The 17616-nt window shown below is 40.0% G+C and overlaps 1 protein-coding gene across 1 annotated transcript; it reads left to right on the forward strand.

Annotated features, from left to right (window-relative positions):
• The first annotated feature begins 8511 nt into the window (after positions 1-8511).
• On the forward strand, positions 8512-17523 carry dna2 (DNA replication helicase/nuclease 2). Its single transcript, XM_008310589.3, is given in 26 exon segments — positions 8512-9107; positions 9421-9474; positions 9727-10162; positions 10331-10459; positions 10713-10827; positions 11057-11206; positions 11346-11529; positions 11914-12062; positions 12165-12287; positions 12388-12637; positions 12743-12857; positions 12954-13110; positions 13202-13393; positions 13471-13713; positions 14063-14176; positions 14269-14378; positions 14480-14589; positions 14679-14807; positions 14920-15012; positions 15151-15344; positions 15438-15527; positions 16312-16525; positions 16662-16751; positions 16839-17024; positions 17138-17284; positions 17390-17523. Coding segments are annotated over 26 exon segments (3858 nt in total). The 5' UTR covers positions 8512-9077; the 3' UTR covers positions 17444-17523.
• Positions 17524-17616: the final 93 nt, after the last annotated feature.

Genomic DNA, 17616 nt, shown 5'->3' on the forward strand with positions numbered 1-17616 from the left:
CTGAGATTTGTAATGTCCATATTTTGATTACAGACAAAACAATTTGTTAAGAAACCCCCCAGTTTCATCTCACCTCTATCATTTCGATCATTTGTTGCACATCAGTAACACCGATGCGCACACTGCAGCCCAATATGTGGCGTTTAGAGTTCATTTTCTGTCCGTGAAGGAGAATGTGATGAATTCAGTGATGTTAGCGCACAAGGAAGTTTTTCTTTTTGTAAACAAAGATTTTTTAGAAAGCAAGTTAGCTAAGGCTTTAGCTATTTGTAAATTAGCAATTAGCAAAAGTTTTCTTATCAAAAGCAGTTTTTCAAGCCAAGAGTAGCCGCTGAATTTAAGACATTCCTCTGTGAGCACAAACACTAGAGCTAACATTAGCCATAGCATTAGCTACAACAGCCCTGGTCCAGACATCGGTGTATCCGGCCCACAGTAAACTGGATGATAGTGTTAGGAGCCGAAAAGTTGAATGTAATATCTGTGATTCTACTGTGGGTCAGTACTAATATGTACACACGAGAAATATTTTTTATTTTATTTACATTTTGTTTAAGTTTAATCTGCGTTTGTTCAGTGATGGAGTCGCCACCATTAAAAGAGCTCTGGGTTTAAACTGAAGCCTTTTCTCACCGTGATCATACGCCTTTTTTGTAATGTGAGATAATGAGAGAATTCAGAAAATGGAAGAAAAATCCATTTGCCAGAAAACAAATCCAATTGGTTCCTCAGTTTCCTGTGGAGTTTGAGTAATTATTAATAATTTGCAGCATTTTTGTGCCACTCAGACTTTTGGCCTCCTGCTGCTGTCGTGGCTCCCTGCTGTAAGAAAAATGATTAATATTTTACTCTGTTCATCATCATGGCATGAAAAATGATTTTCCTTCATGCTGCTCCCAAACCAGTTTAAAAATAACTCTTTTGGTTACTACACTAACCTTAGTAACCTTACACATTTGCCTTACATGCAGAAGGTCCTGGGTTCGAACCCCACAGACTCACACTGTGAATTTCCTCAACGTGGGACAAATATCAGATTTCTTTTTTTGGAAATTGTTTTTGGAAATAGTATATATGGAAACGAGTGGAACAGTTTAAGTGACGTTGTTACTAGAAAGCAGGAGAAAGAGACAGTTTTCAATTGAAATGACTGTTGTCTTGAAAGCTCTGCTCACTTTCTGTTCAGAAATGACTGTTGAAATGACTGTTGGCTTGAAAGCTCTGCTCACTTTCTGTTCAGCTGATTGTGTTAACTCTGAAGAACGTTTCAATTTATATATATTTATATTTAATTTTATTGATATATCGGCAAAAATTGTCAGTGTCAGTTTGACGATGTTTCGTTTGATATGGAAATATTTGTTTGGACGTAACTCATTTTTCTCTCTCTCCCACGCACACTGCACATCACCATATTTCCCCTCAGAGCCAAACTGTCGCCCGTCGTTCACTGCCCATCATTGACAAACTGAACAGAAACACCACAGACCACAGACGTTCCGATCTGGGCTACGATCTTATAATTGTTATTCATAACAGGCGTTGATGGTGCGATGTGATGATGAATATTCACTCACACGTTCATGCTCCTCTAATGGACACCAATGGAACAGTGATGATTCTGATGCAGCTGCTAAATTGCTCATTTAGACAGTACTTAATCGTCAGTAGAAATTAAAGAACGTTTCTCGTTTACAGTTTACCATACGGTACACACTTTAAGACAGTCGTGGGCAAACTTTTGACTCGCAGGCAACAACAGTCCTAAAATTTGACAGGGGGCCTGGTGAGAAGCAGATAGATGGAGCGTTGGTGTCAAACATAAAGGCTAATATGCTAAAAGTCTTTACGCCATCTATTGGGGAAACATGGGTATTGCAGGGAAAAGGCAGAAGTATAATGATAATATAAACAAATTATATAATTTGGAACAGTCCTGGCAGGCCAGATTAAAAAGCTGAACGGGCCACATCTGGCCCCGGGGTCTTAGTTTGCCCTTGCCTGCTTTAAAAGGTTAGACCTAAAAAAAATCAGTGTAAGTGAGAAACACACAAAGAAAAAAAAACAGAAATCAATAGTTGAATTGCTCTGATTCCCCTTTTTATAAATCAATACAAATTTTCATTATTATTGTGTGAACTGTGACTGAGAGTCAGGTTGAGGCGTCAATGAATGGCCCAGAAACTGGAAGACAGTGTTATGTAGCGTAGGTGGCACAGCTCTGTGGGGAACAAGGTGACGTGCAGTGTGTGTGTGTGTGTGTGTTTACAGACCGTTTTATTTTATTTTCATTAACTGTTTAAATCCCACAGGAAACCAATCGACGATGAGATTCATTGTTTTGATCATATTTAATTCATTTTTAAATTCACCGCTCTACTTTCTTACTCCATAAACACCTTTTTCCCCTCACACATACTCCCTACTGTGTGGGAGACCAGTGATTCTTTACTGGTAATCATGGCGTCCGGCGTCTGTTGTCACGTTGACATTTAACTCTGCCTTACGAAGGTAATCCCTCAGAGGGGACAGCAGCAGAGACACAGATGTAGCGGTGAATCTTTAGACGCCATGCTTCTTCTTCTTCTTCTTCTTCTTCTTCTTCTTCTTCCACCGTACATAGTGTGATTCATTATTTTGTTCAGAACAAGCAGACGCATCGATATCCGCAGCACAAGGGAAAAGATTATTGGCTGCTGTTGTCCTGAGTTATCCTTCCTTCTGACTAAATTCACTGTTTAACCAAACTGAACAGAAGTGATGTTGTGACTGCATCAACATAACAGCTGCACCATGACAACCAGTACCTGGCGCCACTTGTTTGTCTGCCTGGTAATCAGACTGGTCTGATGCTAGCAATTAGAACTAATGAGCAAACTTTACAAATAGGACACAGTCAGAAATGTAACAGGCCCATTTGCAACCGCAGCAAATAGTCATGTAACCAACAACAGGGGTCTCCAACCCCCGGTCCGGGGACCCGGGCCGGTCCGTAGGTCATTTGGTATCGTCATATCCCTTTTCTTTTTTCATTCAAAGATAATCTGTCAATGATTTAAAACACCAGCCGAACATTCAATTCACCGAACCTTGGTCCAAAAAAGGTCAGGGACCAACAATATATTTGACATTATAACAGGTATGTTCAAAATCTGGCCCGGGGACCTACTCTAGCCCATGGTCAAATTTTTATTTTCGCATGCCAGCACACACTGAATTTAGCTTCCCAGATTTTTTTTCTCAAACAGATTTTACTATCTTTTAGTTTTTAATGGTTCGAAAACTAGTTTGAGTGGCCCCTAAAAATGTTCACTTCATCAGAACGGGAGACAACATAACGGTGTCGAGTCGTCTCTTCATTCAGCTCACCAGATTCCACTGCTGCTCAGTACAGTCTCCACGGTTCTCACTCTGATCAATACCAATTGTGATTCATTGTTGTTGCTGATTTTTTTTCCCCTTCACTTCAGCTGCAAAAAGACAAACCCTGTTATACAGTAACAACCATCTGGGCCACCGACATGTTAGAAATTTAAACATTTCCTGAACATATCATACTACGAGACTACACACTCTAATACAGTAGGTGGCAGTATGCACACAAACACAGTCTTTTGCATTTTAAACTCCTTTCCAGAATTTTTTTTTTTTCTTGGGAGGTGAAGTTTATACTGGACTGGTTTGTTTATCGATGCAGAAGATGTTATCACACAATATCCTCAAAAGTCTTTTTTTGTTTTGTTTTTGTTGAAGACAGCGCTGATGAACTCGCAGGAATTGAAGAAAGCCACACAAAGATCTTCAACAGCTCTGATTCTCATTTTTTTAGTTTTCATAGCAACCTGCCATCTAGTGGAAGAGTACTGTATATAATTGTTCTGCCTGACATTATACATTTGCGATCAAGGAAATACATTTTGGTAATAAATGAATAATAGTTTAAGTAAGAATTGTAATAACAAACTGTTGGAGTGCTCCATACATTTTGGACCAAGTCTAAACCTTCACTTCTACAGAGGGTCATTTATTTCAAATAAATGATTTATTTTCTGGTATCCCATTCAAATCTCTGCCTTTCAAATACAGTTAGTGAAAACCTCAATAATTGTGAAGGACAATAATGTTTCTGACGTCTGTCAGCCTTTATGTTAATCTACTTTGGGTTTTTTTAATGACTTGTTTTTAAATTAAAAAAGAATCATTATCTTTCTTTCTGTTTGACACATAATAACCTCCTGTATTTTTGTCAGTCAGTGAAAGAGCCGGGCCATCCACATGCCACCTGTTTCTGCCTTTTTATGATTACACAGAAAAGAATCAAAGATTAGTTGAAGTCTTTTGACAGATAATAGTTAAAGCAACTAATTTTGTTTTGAGTACACAGTTTTTTTCTGTCATCTGCTGCAGTTATTTCTTCTTTTTTTTTCTCTTCCTTTGGTCCATCCTCAATTTATTCCTTCTTCCCTTCCTTCCTTTCTCCTTCTTTCCTCTCCTTAATTTCTTCCTTAGTTTTCTGCCTTTCATCCTCCCTTTCTTCCTTCCATCCTCCCTTTCTTCTTTCACCCTTTTCTTTTTTCTGCTTTAACTCTATACCTTTGTTTTTCACCTGGTTTGTTGTTTTGACTTAGAGGCAAAAGTCTGCCCCCTGGAGGTTTGCTTTGTAACATCCTAACTTAGCGGCTCCTTTCTCCTAACAGTTTTGTGTGACTTCTTACAACAGGCCAACTTTCCATCCATTCATCCATTCATCCATTCATCTATTCAAACACCAAACCCCCCCCACCCCTCCAACCCACAACCCCGTGAATTAAAATACTATTGAGAACAGAAGGACATTTTGATTCATATAAAATCTGTCCAGTGTCATGAATGGCCGATGGCAGGACTTTGAACTCTCCTACACTCTACACTACACTGTGTCATTACAAAGACGGATCTTTCTTCTCCACTGCCCACTTTTCGTCCTCCTGCCCCACCTTACCAGGAGATAACAACCTGTGGTCAGACCATAAATCATCCTGATCGATCTCCCTCACTGGTCCATGAGCAGAGACACAGCTGCTGCTGCTGCTGCTGCTGCTGCAGGAATCGTCCTGTTTAAGGTGGTCCAGAGTCTAAAGTTCTCAAGTACAAACACGTGACGTTGATTTAGGCTTTTCTCCATTTGGTGCAGCAGCCGGGCCAAACTGACCTCAGCTCATTAGGGAAGATGGATGAGTTTTCAGAAGAAATAAAACCTGACCCATCACTATCTGTGATCTGCTGACTGTGGTCTCCGCTCTGACTTCTCAAAGCTTCGATGTTCCTGTTATCCACGCTTTAAAAATGAATTTTTAAAGGCTAAAATGTTAAAGTGCTTTTAGCCTTTTCTAAGCCATCTATTGGGGAAATGCAGGCATTGCAGGGTAGAAAGGCAGAAATATAATTTAAATAGAAATTAACAACTTAATTTGGACACGTTTGGCAGGCCAGACTAAAAAAGTCAAACGGGCCGCATCTGGCCCCCGGGCCGTAGTTTGCCCACGCCCGTTCTACTGTATATTCACCTGATAGAGTGATGATGATTACTCCTCTTTATCATCACTGATGATAACGGCACATTGTGTCGTTACTCCTCTTCATCATCACTGATGATAACGGCACATTGTTGGCTGAAGGACTGATTTCAGATTGTGTCTTTATCTCATGTTTTCATCTGCAGAGAGGCCGACATTCACGGTCTCCCTGTGCTGCACATTAATGGTGAAATATTTTGCCTGGTGGAATTCAAGAGCAGTGACCGTGAAAATCCAGTCTCCTCTAATAAACTACTCCTGACTGTGCATATTAAGATGTAGTCGGTGAAGTGAGTCGCCGAGGCCATTTGGATAAACAGCGATCCTCGGCTGCCGCTGAAGTATTTTCATCGCCGAGGTTCGTGTAGTTCACACTCATCTTGAAATCCCTCTGTTCTGCTCAACCTCACTTTGGCACATCATTAGTATTTCGGCGCCAACAACCTGACAGACGCTGCTAAATATATCAAGTGGGTTCAAAAGAAAGAGTCTCTTCTAAATGTCACTGATCAAGTGTGGTTCATCAGCTTCACTCCTCCACAGTTCTAACGAAATATCTGAACAGTGTTTTAAAAACCTGTCAAAAAATCATAATAAACATTTACAGTTTTTTTAATTTAATATATGATAGGTTTATTTGAATTAATTCATTTAAATGATTAATTAATGAATTAATGACATGGGCGTCGCTCTTCACCACATCGTCTAATTACACTGCCTTGGAAACAAAGAAAGCTCTCTCCTGTGTTTGAAGTGTTTTGAAAGTTGTCTTCGAAAAGTTTTCGCTCCACATCTCTGTGGTGATTAGGCGGAAACAACAGCAACAAACAGTAAACAGTGGTTGACGTTCTCCTACCTTTGTTTGTTGACAGGTGGTGCGGATGCTCTGTTGTTGCCATGGAGCGTGGTTCTGCAGGGAGGACAGGGATGTTCTGTTCTCGGGATGGGTCAGACACTTGTGTGGGCGGTTGATATAGATTCTTCAGACAGCATTTCTTCATGTCTCCTTCTCTTCTGGTCCAAGTCCTCATCACAGTGACCACTAACTAAACAATTATTCTTTTTTTTCACCACAACCAATTTGGCTTCTTTAGTCAATTTGACAGACAAATTGACAGACAGAACAATTTAATTCTCTTGCTCTTCTTGCCCTTTCACTAGGTGGCAGTAGATGCTATTAACAACAACAACAAAAAGAGACTCAGGCACAGACACTGGCATTTGTAATGTGAGGAAGGGTATGGTGTGATACCGCTGATGTGAACTGACAATGATGGAAGCAAGCCGTATAAATGACACAGTAGGGGGCAAAACACGTAATAACCGTAGGGTCAGAAATAAGTTGGAGTGGGGGCAAAATCTCCTGTGATTATCTAAAATTGTTCCAGAATTGTCCATCAGTCTCACAGTACAAATAAATACATATTATTGATGTAAACATAGCAAAACCTGTATTTTATTTGATACATTTTCTGCCCTGTAGGGCACAATATTTCTTCTTTTTAAATCAATATAACAGGTAAAGGTGTTTAACTCAGGAGTTACTAAAATAACAGGAAGACAGATTGAAGATTAATACCACGGAAACTAGCCAGAAAATGATAAAAATTAACCGAGAAGCAAATTATACATATATACATAAATATACATTATACGTGAAATAGGCTAAATGTTCGCATCATTGTGCTAGTACAAAAATGGTAGTAAATTGTAAAAAAAAAAAAATTAAAATAATTATAAGATAGCTATGCCTATAGCAAGACTAATAATAAATAAAACATTCTAAAAAATAAAATGTATAAGATAGCTATGCATAGCAAGCAAGACTAATAATAAATAAAACATTCTGAAGTTAGCCAGAATTAGCATAAGAATAAATGAGAGCAGGAGAGACAACGATTAAAGGTTTATGAAAGAAAGCTCATGTTAGCAATTAAATGTTACGTTAGCTCCCTCCCAAGAGTTGACACTTTTTAAACAGGACCGTTTATTTGACTTACAGCTACGGACAAAAACCAGATGCTCAAAGTCAGAGAGACAAAGCAAAGCATTTTAGCATCAGTGAAACTTCAGTGGTTGACAGATAAATGAGTTGTGAGTGTGAACAGTAAGCTGGTAGAAAATCTGTCATGATGGCATGTAAAGTTTAGATTGTGACCGGAGCAAATCTCCCTGCTGTTGTGTGCTGGGGGCCAGGCTGCTATGTTATTGTCTGACTCCACAGAAACTGTCAACATTAGCATTTCGACTTCTAGCTAACAACACCACGGTACTTTGGGGATTGCTGTTCCCTTGTCAACAATATGTATGCACAGACCTAAGTTTCACAGGTCGTCTTTGTTACATAAAATTCAAACCACAGCTGTAAATATGTCAGAAATTATTTTAAAAATATAAAAAAATGGTTTGCATTTAGGCTATGAATCATTACAAATATACTTAATTATTCAACAAATATGGCGATAATATTTTTATTATCCATTTGTTCTTTTATGAACTACTACTTTGAACTACTACTGCGTTGCCACTGATCTTGGTTTTCTATTTTTTAGTTTTTACCTCTTCATGCACTGTGTAAGGGTCAGTAAATGTCACAAGATGAAGACGTATATCTGCTGCCATCTAGCGGAGAAAGCAAGTCATGTGTTTGCGTTTTAATATCAGTATTAAGATGCTTTCAGACCACTTTATCATCCATTCGTTCTTTTATGAACTACTACTGCCTCACAAAATGAAGACGTATATCTGCTGCCATCTAGCGGAGAAAGCAAGCCTAAGCGTAAAATGCAGAGTTTTGAGGTGGATCAAAATGAACTGTTTCTGCCTTGCATACTTGCCAGTTCTGGTTGGGATGAGGAGTAGGTGCCTGGGTTGGTAGATAAGGTTACCGCCATGTAGGCTGGTTGACGACGGTGACGCACGGCCAGTAGGTAAGTGGTTAGTAGTACCTTTTAGAATTGTAACATCTTAAAAGCTTTTGAACTGTCTTTTTATGTAGGTTTTTACGTAGGTATGTTATACTTTGGACCAAATTCCAAAGTACGTATGTGTTAAAATAAATGTTAATAAGAACTATGACTTCATAAAAGCTACAATTAAATCTGTTTGCATTTTAATATCAGTATTAAGATGCTTTCACGTTCGTTGGTTACCATTATAAATAAAGCTGAGTTTATAGCGAATTATTATTGAAAAGATCGCGATCTGAAATTGCTGAGGTCACCCGTCTTGTTATTGGAGGTAATTCCGACCAGTTACCATTTGTTGGCGGTAGTGGACCAATTCAGTTTTTTTTTTTTTTTTGCCATTAAACAGGAAAAAGAATAGATTTGTATGATGTCACTTCCGTTCCGCGAAACTCAACTTTTGGCGCTCTGCGACACCGGTTTTTGGAGACAACGCGTCGTTGAACATGGACCGAACATCGTTTTGACTTTTGTAACTGAAACAATCGTTATCTCCACGGTGCCGTCGGTAACATTATTATTGTAAAAGGTTTTATATACTTCAATCAGCGACAACATGAACAGGGGCAACCAGAAGAACAACAAGGTAAGTGCGGATTTTCTGTATTGTTCCTATATGGATCCTGGAACTGTTGGATGTTAGCAAAAAGACAGTTACAGGTACAGTCACTCAAACGCAACTAGGAATTAGCCTGAGACGGTGAAAGTTGGTGTACACAACTGTAAACCACGGTGTACAAGCCACATCTGATTTAGAATTCTGTCCGAAGTTAATCTACAAAGTCTTAGGTATTATAAGCATCCGTACCGGCTACTCTTAATATATTTATTAAAATAGTTTGTTGATTGTTCTAACCAGAACTACTATTGTTTTTATCATCTAAAATGTTTTCTGGCAGGGGATTCTGGGAGGACAGAGTAACATCTCGTCGTTCTTTTCTCAGAAACCTAAGGTAACTTCAATTTTACTAATGTGTTTTTCTGTTATGGTTAACGTGTAGCTACTTACAACCTTGTTTGGTTATTCTTTATTTGAAATTATTTTGGTTTTTATTTAGTTCACTTTACCTTGTTCTCATTTTTGGTAAAAGAAAACAAATTAATATTAGAATATTTACAATTGCAGTGAGTGAAATAAATGAATGAAGAGTCATGTAGTCATTTGACCTCTTGTTTATTTATTTTTTTCATCTGTCTTCACCAAGACTGAGCCTCAAATCAAAGATTGTGCATCTGCTCCAGTGAAACGCCACACTCCCTTGAAGGCGACCATCCATGAGAACCTTGAAAACCTGCCACCCTCGCCAGATCTTCTGTCTGTTCCGGAGACACCCAACAGTCAGATTAGACCTTACGAATCCTCACCCTGTCGGGTAGCAGATGGACGGACTCCTCTGTCCAGTAAGAAATCCTCTTCCTTCTGTCTCAGCTCCGGCTCCAAGGGGTCGAGTGTCCTGAGGACCAAGAAGCCAGAGGGTTGTTCCGCCTCCATAAAAAGACTCTTCAGTCCTCCTGAAGGGTCTCACAACGCAAAGAGACCTAGAACTGTGCTGGGAACTGCAGTTTCCACCCTTAATTTAACAGTGTCCAAGAATGATGAGTCAGAGATCAGGTCTGAGAAGTCAAGAGGAGGAAATACAGGTACGAATGTTGATTCTGACCTAAAACCACAGGTCATTAATGCAGCCATGTATAATAAATATATGTAATCAATCATTTCCCTTTAGGAACATAATTTGAGGGAGGCTTAAAACTAGTTAACTGGTTAATTTGTGTCTTAGAACTTTTTGACTTCCATTTTTCCTCTAGCAGAAACTATCTCAGCTGCACCACGTGAAGTGTTGGACATAAACCACAAACAGTCTATAAGAACTGCTGTGACATCACCAAATGAAAACAATTCTAAGGGACCGTCAACCAATCCGGAGCAAACTGAAGGTACAAAAATATACAAAAGCTAGGACTCCTGTAGTGCTGTATTTCATAAATCTGCAGAATAGAGGTTATTTTGTTAACTGAATGCATGCTTCAAAATACTGCAAAATTGTGTCTTTTTCAACTGCAAGTGAAGTTGAAATCTAAGTAAAGTTTTCTAATTCTCAAGTGTTTGAACTTCCTATTATGAAGCATATCATAACATATTCTCTGAAGACTGCCATCTTTTTTTAAACTTTATATATTTATTCCCCAGGTTTGACTTCAGCAGCTAATGGAGAAGAAGATCTGGATGAGAACTGGTTTGCAGACCTTTTGGATAATGATGGTGATGAAGGTCGAGTCACCGAGAAAAAACCGAAAAAACCTTGGTGAGAAGCACAATGTGTTGTTACAGAAATATTGATGCCAGAAATGACTAAACATACATTAAAGCATTTTTAAAATGACGTGCAGTGTTAACAGACCAATGCAGTTTTACTGTGTTCTTGTTTTTTTGTGTTCTTTATATTTACGTTGGTGTTGCCTTATTAATAATTTCTTGAAATCTTAAAAAGATTTAAATGAGTATGATGTATAAGATTATCTCTGTCTTTACAGTAGGGTACCTGACAACGTGATCCTTTCTGGAGGTCTGAACAACCGATACTGGGTTCTGGATGTGGAGGAAAAAAGTGGTCACAAAATACTGACCATCACTTGCCACAAATCTCTACATCCAACTGAAACCTGTCTGCTGAAGGATGACTGGTAATGAGCGGGACATTTGACCTGGTCACTGTGTTCTTATTGGTCACATCCACCAGTCACAAACAGAACCTACTTTGTTTTTTGTTCACATCCACCAGTCAGTTTCACAAACAGAACCTACTTTGTTTTTTGTGTTCAGGGTGATGACGCCCATCCGCTGTGGTGATGTGGTTCATCTGGAGGGCAGCTGTGACGGCGGGTCCTGGGTGGTGGAGAGAGATCAGGGCTTGCTGGTTTTACATCCTGATACCTTGATCTCAGGGACCAGCATTTCGAACTCCATCCGCTGCATGAGGCGCGCAGTCCTGAGTGATGTGTTCAAGGTGCAACTCTTCTAGACCTTTACAATAGTTCTCTTTTTGTGTCTTTAAATAGTTCTCTTCAATAGTTCAATAGTTCTCTTTTTGTGTCTTTAAATACACAAAAGGTACATTCAGGAAACAAATATTGTATAGCTAGTTATATGTTAAAAGAATCTGACAAAATTTAAAATTAACAAATTGATTAATCAAGTTGCCCATCGTTTATTATTAGACCTTTGAAGCCCTAGTAAAATTTTAATTTCAAGTCACAACCCCCTTTTTTCCCAGGTCTGAAAAAAAAGCAGATTTTCTCACTTAAGTAAAAAGAAAACTCCATCAGTTAACATCATTATATCAACTTCTACTAAGTTTCCTTTCCTTTTTGTTCTGTTCCCTGTGATGCAGACTTTTGACGGTGGCTCAAAACAGATGCTGAACGGCACGATGGTTCACAACGTGTTTCAGAGGGCAGCTGTGGCAAAAGATTTTTCTATGCAGACTTTGTCCAAGCTGGCAGATGAGGCGCTGTGCAGTCCTCAGTACATGGGAGACATGTAAGTTATAGATGTGAAGGATATATTCCACAGTGAACAGTTTAAACTTTCCAAAAAAAAAAATCCAAAACAAACTATAGAAGATGTTTGTTTGATCCTCAGGTACAGTCTGGGTGTGAGTCAGGAGGAAATGAAGCAGGAACTTTATCATTATCTGCCTTCCCTGGAACAATGGGCTAAAGAATACCTCATCTGCCAAAACCCAAAATCCATTGGTCTGAAAGCGTGAGTTTGTTTTCATATCAAACAATCACAACTGTGCAGACGTGTCTGTTTGTGCCGTTAACTGACACGTTGGACGTCGGTTCTGTCTGTATGGTTCCAGCTCCAGTAATGGCAGAGGTTCAAGCAGAGACCTGACCTCGACAAGTGTTGCCACGGTAGCAGAGCTGACCGATATAGAAGAGAACATGTGGTCACCAAGGTTCGGTCTGAAAGGGAAAATTGACGTTGCCGCACAGGTTCAGATCCAAAGACCTCCAAACATCAGGCATCAGAGAACCTTAGAGAAAAGGACTTTACCACTGGAACTAAAAACTGGACGAGAGACTAACTCGATAGAGCATCGCAGTCAGGTCTGTGGACCAGAACATGTCCACCGTACATTCACTGATGCAGTGGCGTTCAGAGAACTAACAAATGTACAGTACATGATGATGACTTTTTTTTTCTGTGTTCAGGTGATTCTCTACACTCTGATGGCCAAAGAAAGATACAACCCTGAGGCCGGCCTCCTTCTGTACCTGAAAACTGGAAACATACACTCAGTTATACCCAGTCACATGGACTACAGAGGTACAGAGCAGATACAAGGCAATATTTAAGGAAATAAACCTAAATCTTCATCAGTCTAACCATTCATTCTCTTATGTTTTTATTTTTTTCCCTCAGAGCTGCTGAAACTGAGGAACACTTTAGTTCATCACATTCACACCTGCGTGGACAGAGAAGTGAAGCCGAGCCGCCTGTCCAGACTTCCTGACATTCTGACCAACAAACAAACCTGCCAGTACTGTCCTCAGAGGAGAAACTGTGCTCTGTATGAAAGGTTAGACATTTTAACCCTTGAATTGTCCTTCGTTGTCCAGCCAGAGTCGTCTCTCACTGCCTCTCGTTGTCCTTCTCTTGACATCTGACAGAGCAGTGAATCCCAGCTCAGCAGACATAGAACAGGATGTTGTCCGTGAGTTCTTGGGGCAGGAGACCGGTCACGTGACGTCACCGCAACTGAGCTATTTCCACCACTGGCTCCTGCTCTGTTGTCTTGAGGCTGCCACCATGGAGGCGAAGAACGGCCGAAAGCGAGTGTGGCTGCAGACCGTGGAGGAAAGGTGGGAATCTTTAGATGAAATCCTTCAGTTGGAAAAGAAAATCCAAACTGTCTGTTGAGTTTTTGTCCTGTTTGCAGTGAGACGACTGGCAGCTGTGTGGGGAACCTGCAGCTCAGTGGTCCAGTCAGCGTCCAGTCTGGAGGAGTGTTCCTTCATAGCTTCCAGAAATGTAGAACAGTGCCAAAGCAGGGACTGGTCCGTGTCGGTCTGGTTCGCGGCGATCGCATCGTCGTCAGTGGACAGGAGGGTGGTCTGGTTGGTTTGGCCACAGGTTACGTGTGTGACGTCAGTGGGACAACCATCAGCTGTACTCTGGACAGGTGAGAGCTGGTCCTCATGTCTGTGCCTTCAGAAGAGGTTGAAACCAGGGACTTGAGTGTTGGCTGAAGTTCAGTTAAGTCACAGGTTTTAAATAGGATATATAGTTAATTTAAAAATTATGTATAAAGCAGATATATCTAAAATGTAACAAAAAAAGCAAACAAAAAGGGAAGGGTAAAAGGGAATAAATTACTAACCATTTATCATAGGGAAAATGTTAATTACTGATTTTTTTTTCTGACAGTTTGCTATATTTTTTTTTTAATTCCATGGACAGAAATTGGCCCACAGACCAGATATTTGATGCGTGAATTACTTTGTTTATTTAAATTTCTTTTGCTTTTCCAGAGATCTGTCCAAGTTGGTTGGTGTTGTGTTTCGTGTGGATGGTGATGAAGGTGTGGTGGGCCTCGGCACCCACCTCAACAATGTGTCCAGACTGATGGACAACTGTCAGGACAGGTGCTGACGCTAAGACGTAAACTCATTAGAAGCCACTCACACTCAGATGATTTTTATGTGAACTTGTTTTGTTTTTGTTTTTTTTTTCTCAGTGATCGTCTGAGGTAGCTGGTCGTTGACCTGCGACCTCCAGAGTTTATCTTCAACCTCAGCACTGTTCTGCCCAGAGAGGCAAAGGACACGGTGGCTAACATCCTGAAAGGTCTCAACATTTTTTTCCTGTGATTTTTCTTTACCTAACGCAGATTTCCACTGATGGCAGGTGACGCTCACCCAGTTAAACTTACCTTGTGTTTTGTGCAGGACTCAACAAACCTCAGAAACAGGCCATGAAGAAGGTGCTCCTCTCTAAAGACTACACACTCATCGTGGGAATGCCCGGCACGGGGAAAACCACCACCATCTGCACCCTGGTAACCTCCTTCAACCATAACCACCGACACCTTATGACTTGACCTTTAACCTTACAGCATGTCCTCCCTCCTGCTGTGCTTCCTCACAGGTTCGCATCCTTCATGCCTGTGGGTTCAGTGTCCTGCTGACCAGCTACACCCACTCTGCCGTGGACAACATCGTGCTGAAGCTGAAGAGGTTCAAGGTCGGGTTTCTGCGTCTGGGACAGGGCCAGAAGGTAACTTCTGGAGATTTCTGTCGTTTATGATTTGACTGATGAAATTTTCAGTAAAGAGAGGACATGTTTGAGAACCAGTTTCCCCTCTTAAACGTTTTTCCGATTCTTCCAGGTGCATCCAGATATTCTGCCCTACACGGAGGAGTCTCTCAGGAAAACGGGAGTTCGATCTCCCTCAGAGCTGGAGCAGCTTTATAACAAGGAGGTGAAGTCACTTTCATACAGATACATCTGTATTATATCTGTATAAGGCAGTGGTTCCCAAACAAACTTCCTGAAGTTTACATCAAATATACAGTACAGGTGAAGTCTCAGGCTGATGCCCAGCTTCTTCTTTTGGCAGCTGATTGTCGGGACCACCTGCATGGGCATCAAACATCCCATTTTCACCCGCCGGCGGTTTGATTTCTGCATCGTAGACGAGGCGTCTCAGATCAGCCAGCCCATCTGTCTGGGCCCACTCTTCTACGCAAAGAGATTTGTTTTAGTTGGAGATCACCAACAACTGCCTCCGATCGTACAGAACCACGAAGCCAGGTAAAATGTTTGTTATATGAATAATAATAAAAGTGAGATTTCCTCCATTAAAATAATGGACTGTTTTTTTAAGGTTTTGTTTGTTTTTTCCAGGTCATTGGGAATGGATGAGAGTCTGTTTAAAAGACTGGAGCTTCATAAAGAAGCAGTGGTTCAGCTGAATGTTCAGTACCGTATGAACAGGTGAGACAGTAACACGTGAAACCTCTGCGACTTTTTATTGTGATTATTATTAAAACATTTATTTGTCCACCTGCGACTTTTTATTGTCATTATTATTAAAACATTTATTTGTCCACTAATGGAATTATTAAAGTGTATTTAGTTTTTTTTTTAGTTTTATAATTTAAGATATTCAGTATTGAATTTGCAGAATTTGAATTGCAATATTTCAATGATAATTTAACAATTTGAGGTTTTTTTTTTTTGGTTTGGTTTTATATTATTTCCATGATAATTTAACAATTTGAGGGTTGTTTTTTTTTTTTTTTTTGGTTTGGTTTTATATTTCATTTATCTTATTATTAAAGTTTTTATTATTAAGTTTTAAAGTTGTTCATTATGTGATTTAAAGTATATTTATTATTAAAGTTTTAAAAGTTGTTCATTATGTGATTTAAAGTAAAAACTAAGTTGCAGCTTTATATTAGAAAATACATGAGAAATTATGTCTAATTAACATCAGGACTATTTGATAGTTTTTTTTATTTAATATTGAATTTAAATATTTATTCTGCAATGCAGTCGTTTTACTCCAGCACTGGTGAATGTCAATGATTTATCCTTCAGTTGAAGAAAATTGTAAAAAAAAAACAACTCTGCTTTATAATTCTCTAAACACCTATCAAATGTTTTACCCAGTAAAATCCAGCATAATAAAGATTACGTTATATAAAAAATAACTAATAGTCTGTTCTTTCTAATTTGTGGAACTGTCTGATTTAAAAACTTCTGCTGTAATCCCCAGGCAGATTATGTCTCTCAGTAACTCCCTGATGTACGAGGGTCGTCTGGAGTGTGGATCAGAGAGAACGGCCTCGGCTCTGCTCACGCTGCCTTTCCTGACCTCTGTCCAATCAGAGCTCAGATCTTACTCTGACAGTCATCCTCAACATGAACTAGACTGGATACAGTCCACGCTGCTACCCAGTAACCCTGTCTGTTTCCTGGACTGCTCAAAGGTTGGTGGATTGTTTATAAATGAATTCAATGGAATCTTAAGTCCGTGTTACTTGCTTGTGTTTTTATTTATTTTTTTAATTTTTGAGAACTCAAATAGTGTTTTTATTTTACTTTCTCTTCCCCGTCTCCTCTCAGGTGCCTGCACTGGAGTCAGTGGAACAGGGCGGAGTCAGCAATCACACTGAAGCTGCTATCATTCACAAGCTGCTTTCACTGCTCATTAAGGTACATCAGGAAACGGTGTCTTTCAGTGTCGGTCAGTGAACACGTGTTACATTCTCTCTGTTCTCGTTTTTTTTTTTTTTTCTTCAGGCTGGATGTAGGCCTGGTGACGTAGGAGTCATCGCTCCGTACAGACAGCAGTTGAAGAGCATCTCGGCTCTGCTGCAGTCAGCTGCCTTCACCGGGGTGGAGGTCAACACGGTGGACAAATACCAAGGTCGAGACAAAGCTCTGATTGTGCTTTCTTTTGTCAGGAGCACGCTAGAGGAAGGAACCGTAAGTATTTCCACACTGTTCTGTCCTGGATCTGTAGCTGTGTATGAACCTCAGTGTGACCTGGTCTGACCTCAGCATGACCTGGTCTGACCTTCTCTCCCCTCTTTTGACAGTTAGGTGAGCTGCTAAAGGACTGGCGTCGACTGAACGTAGCCATAACCAGAGCCAAACACAAGCTGCTGATGGTGGGCTCTGCTGCGACGCTGCGGCGCTACGCACCTGTGGAGAAACTCCTCAACCATCTCCAGCAGGAGAACATGATATCCTTTATGAACATATATATATGTATATATTTGTGCATACATATATATAATGCACATGCATACAGTATATGTACAACGTGTGGTCCTTAACATTTCCTTTACATCATTCAGCTTCCTCCAGCTGCTCACATGGCGATACCCAGCATGCACCTCTGACACAAGCGTCATCAGGTCATGACAGTGACTCACCAGGGACAGAGCAACAGTGTTGAGCAGCTTTAGCAGGTCGTTGAAGAATCACATATTCAGTGTCATCTCTTAAAAACTGACAAACTGTTAACAATTAACACGATATAATTTCAAATGACACTAAACAGTGAACTGGCTAT

This window comes from Cynoglossus semilaevis, chromosome 5, assembly GCF_000523025.1.
Source record: "Cynoglossus semilaevis isolate Cse_v1.0 chromosome 5, Cse_v1.0, whole genome shotgun sequence".
Classification (NCBI taxonomy): Eukaryota; Metazoa; Chordata; class Actinopteri; order Pleuronectiformes; family Cynoglossidae; genus Cynoglossus; species Cynoglossus semilaevis.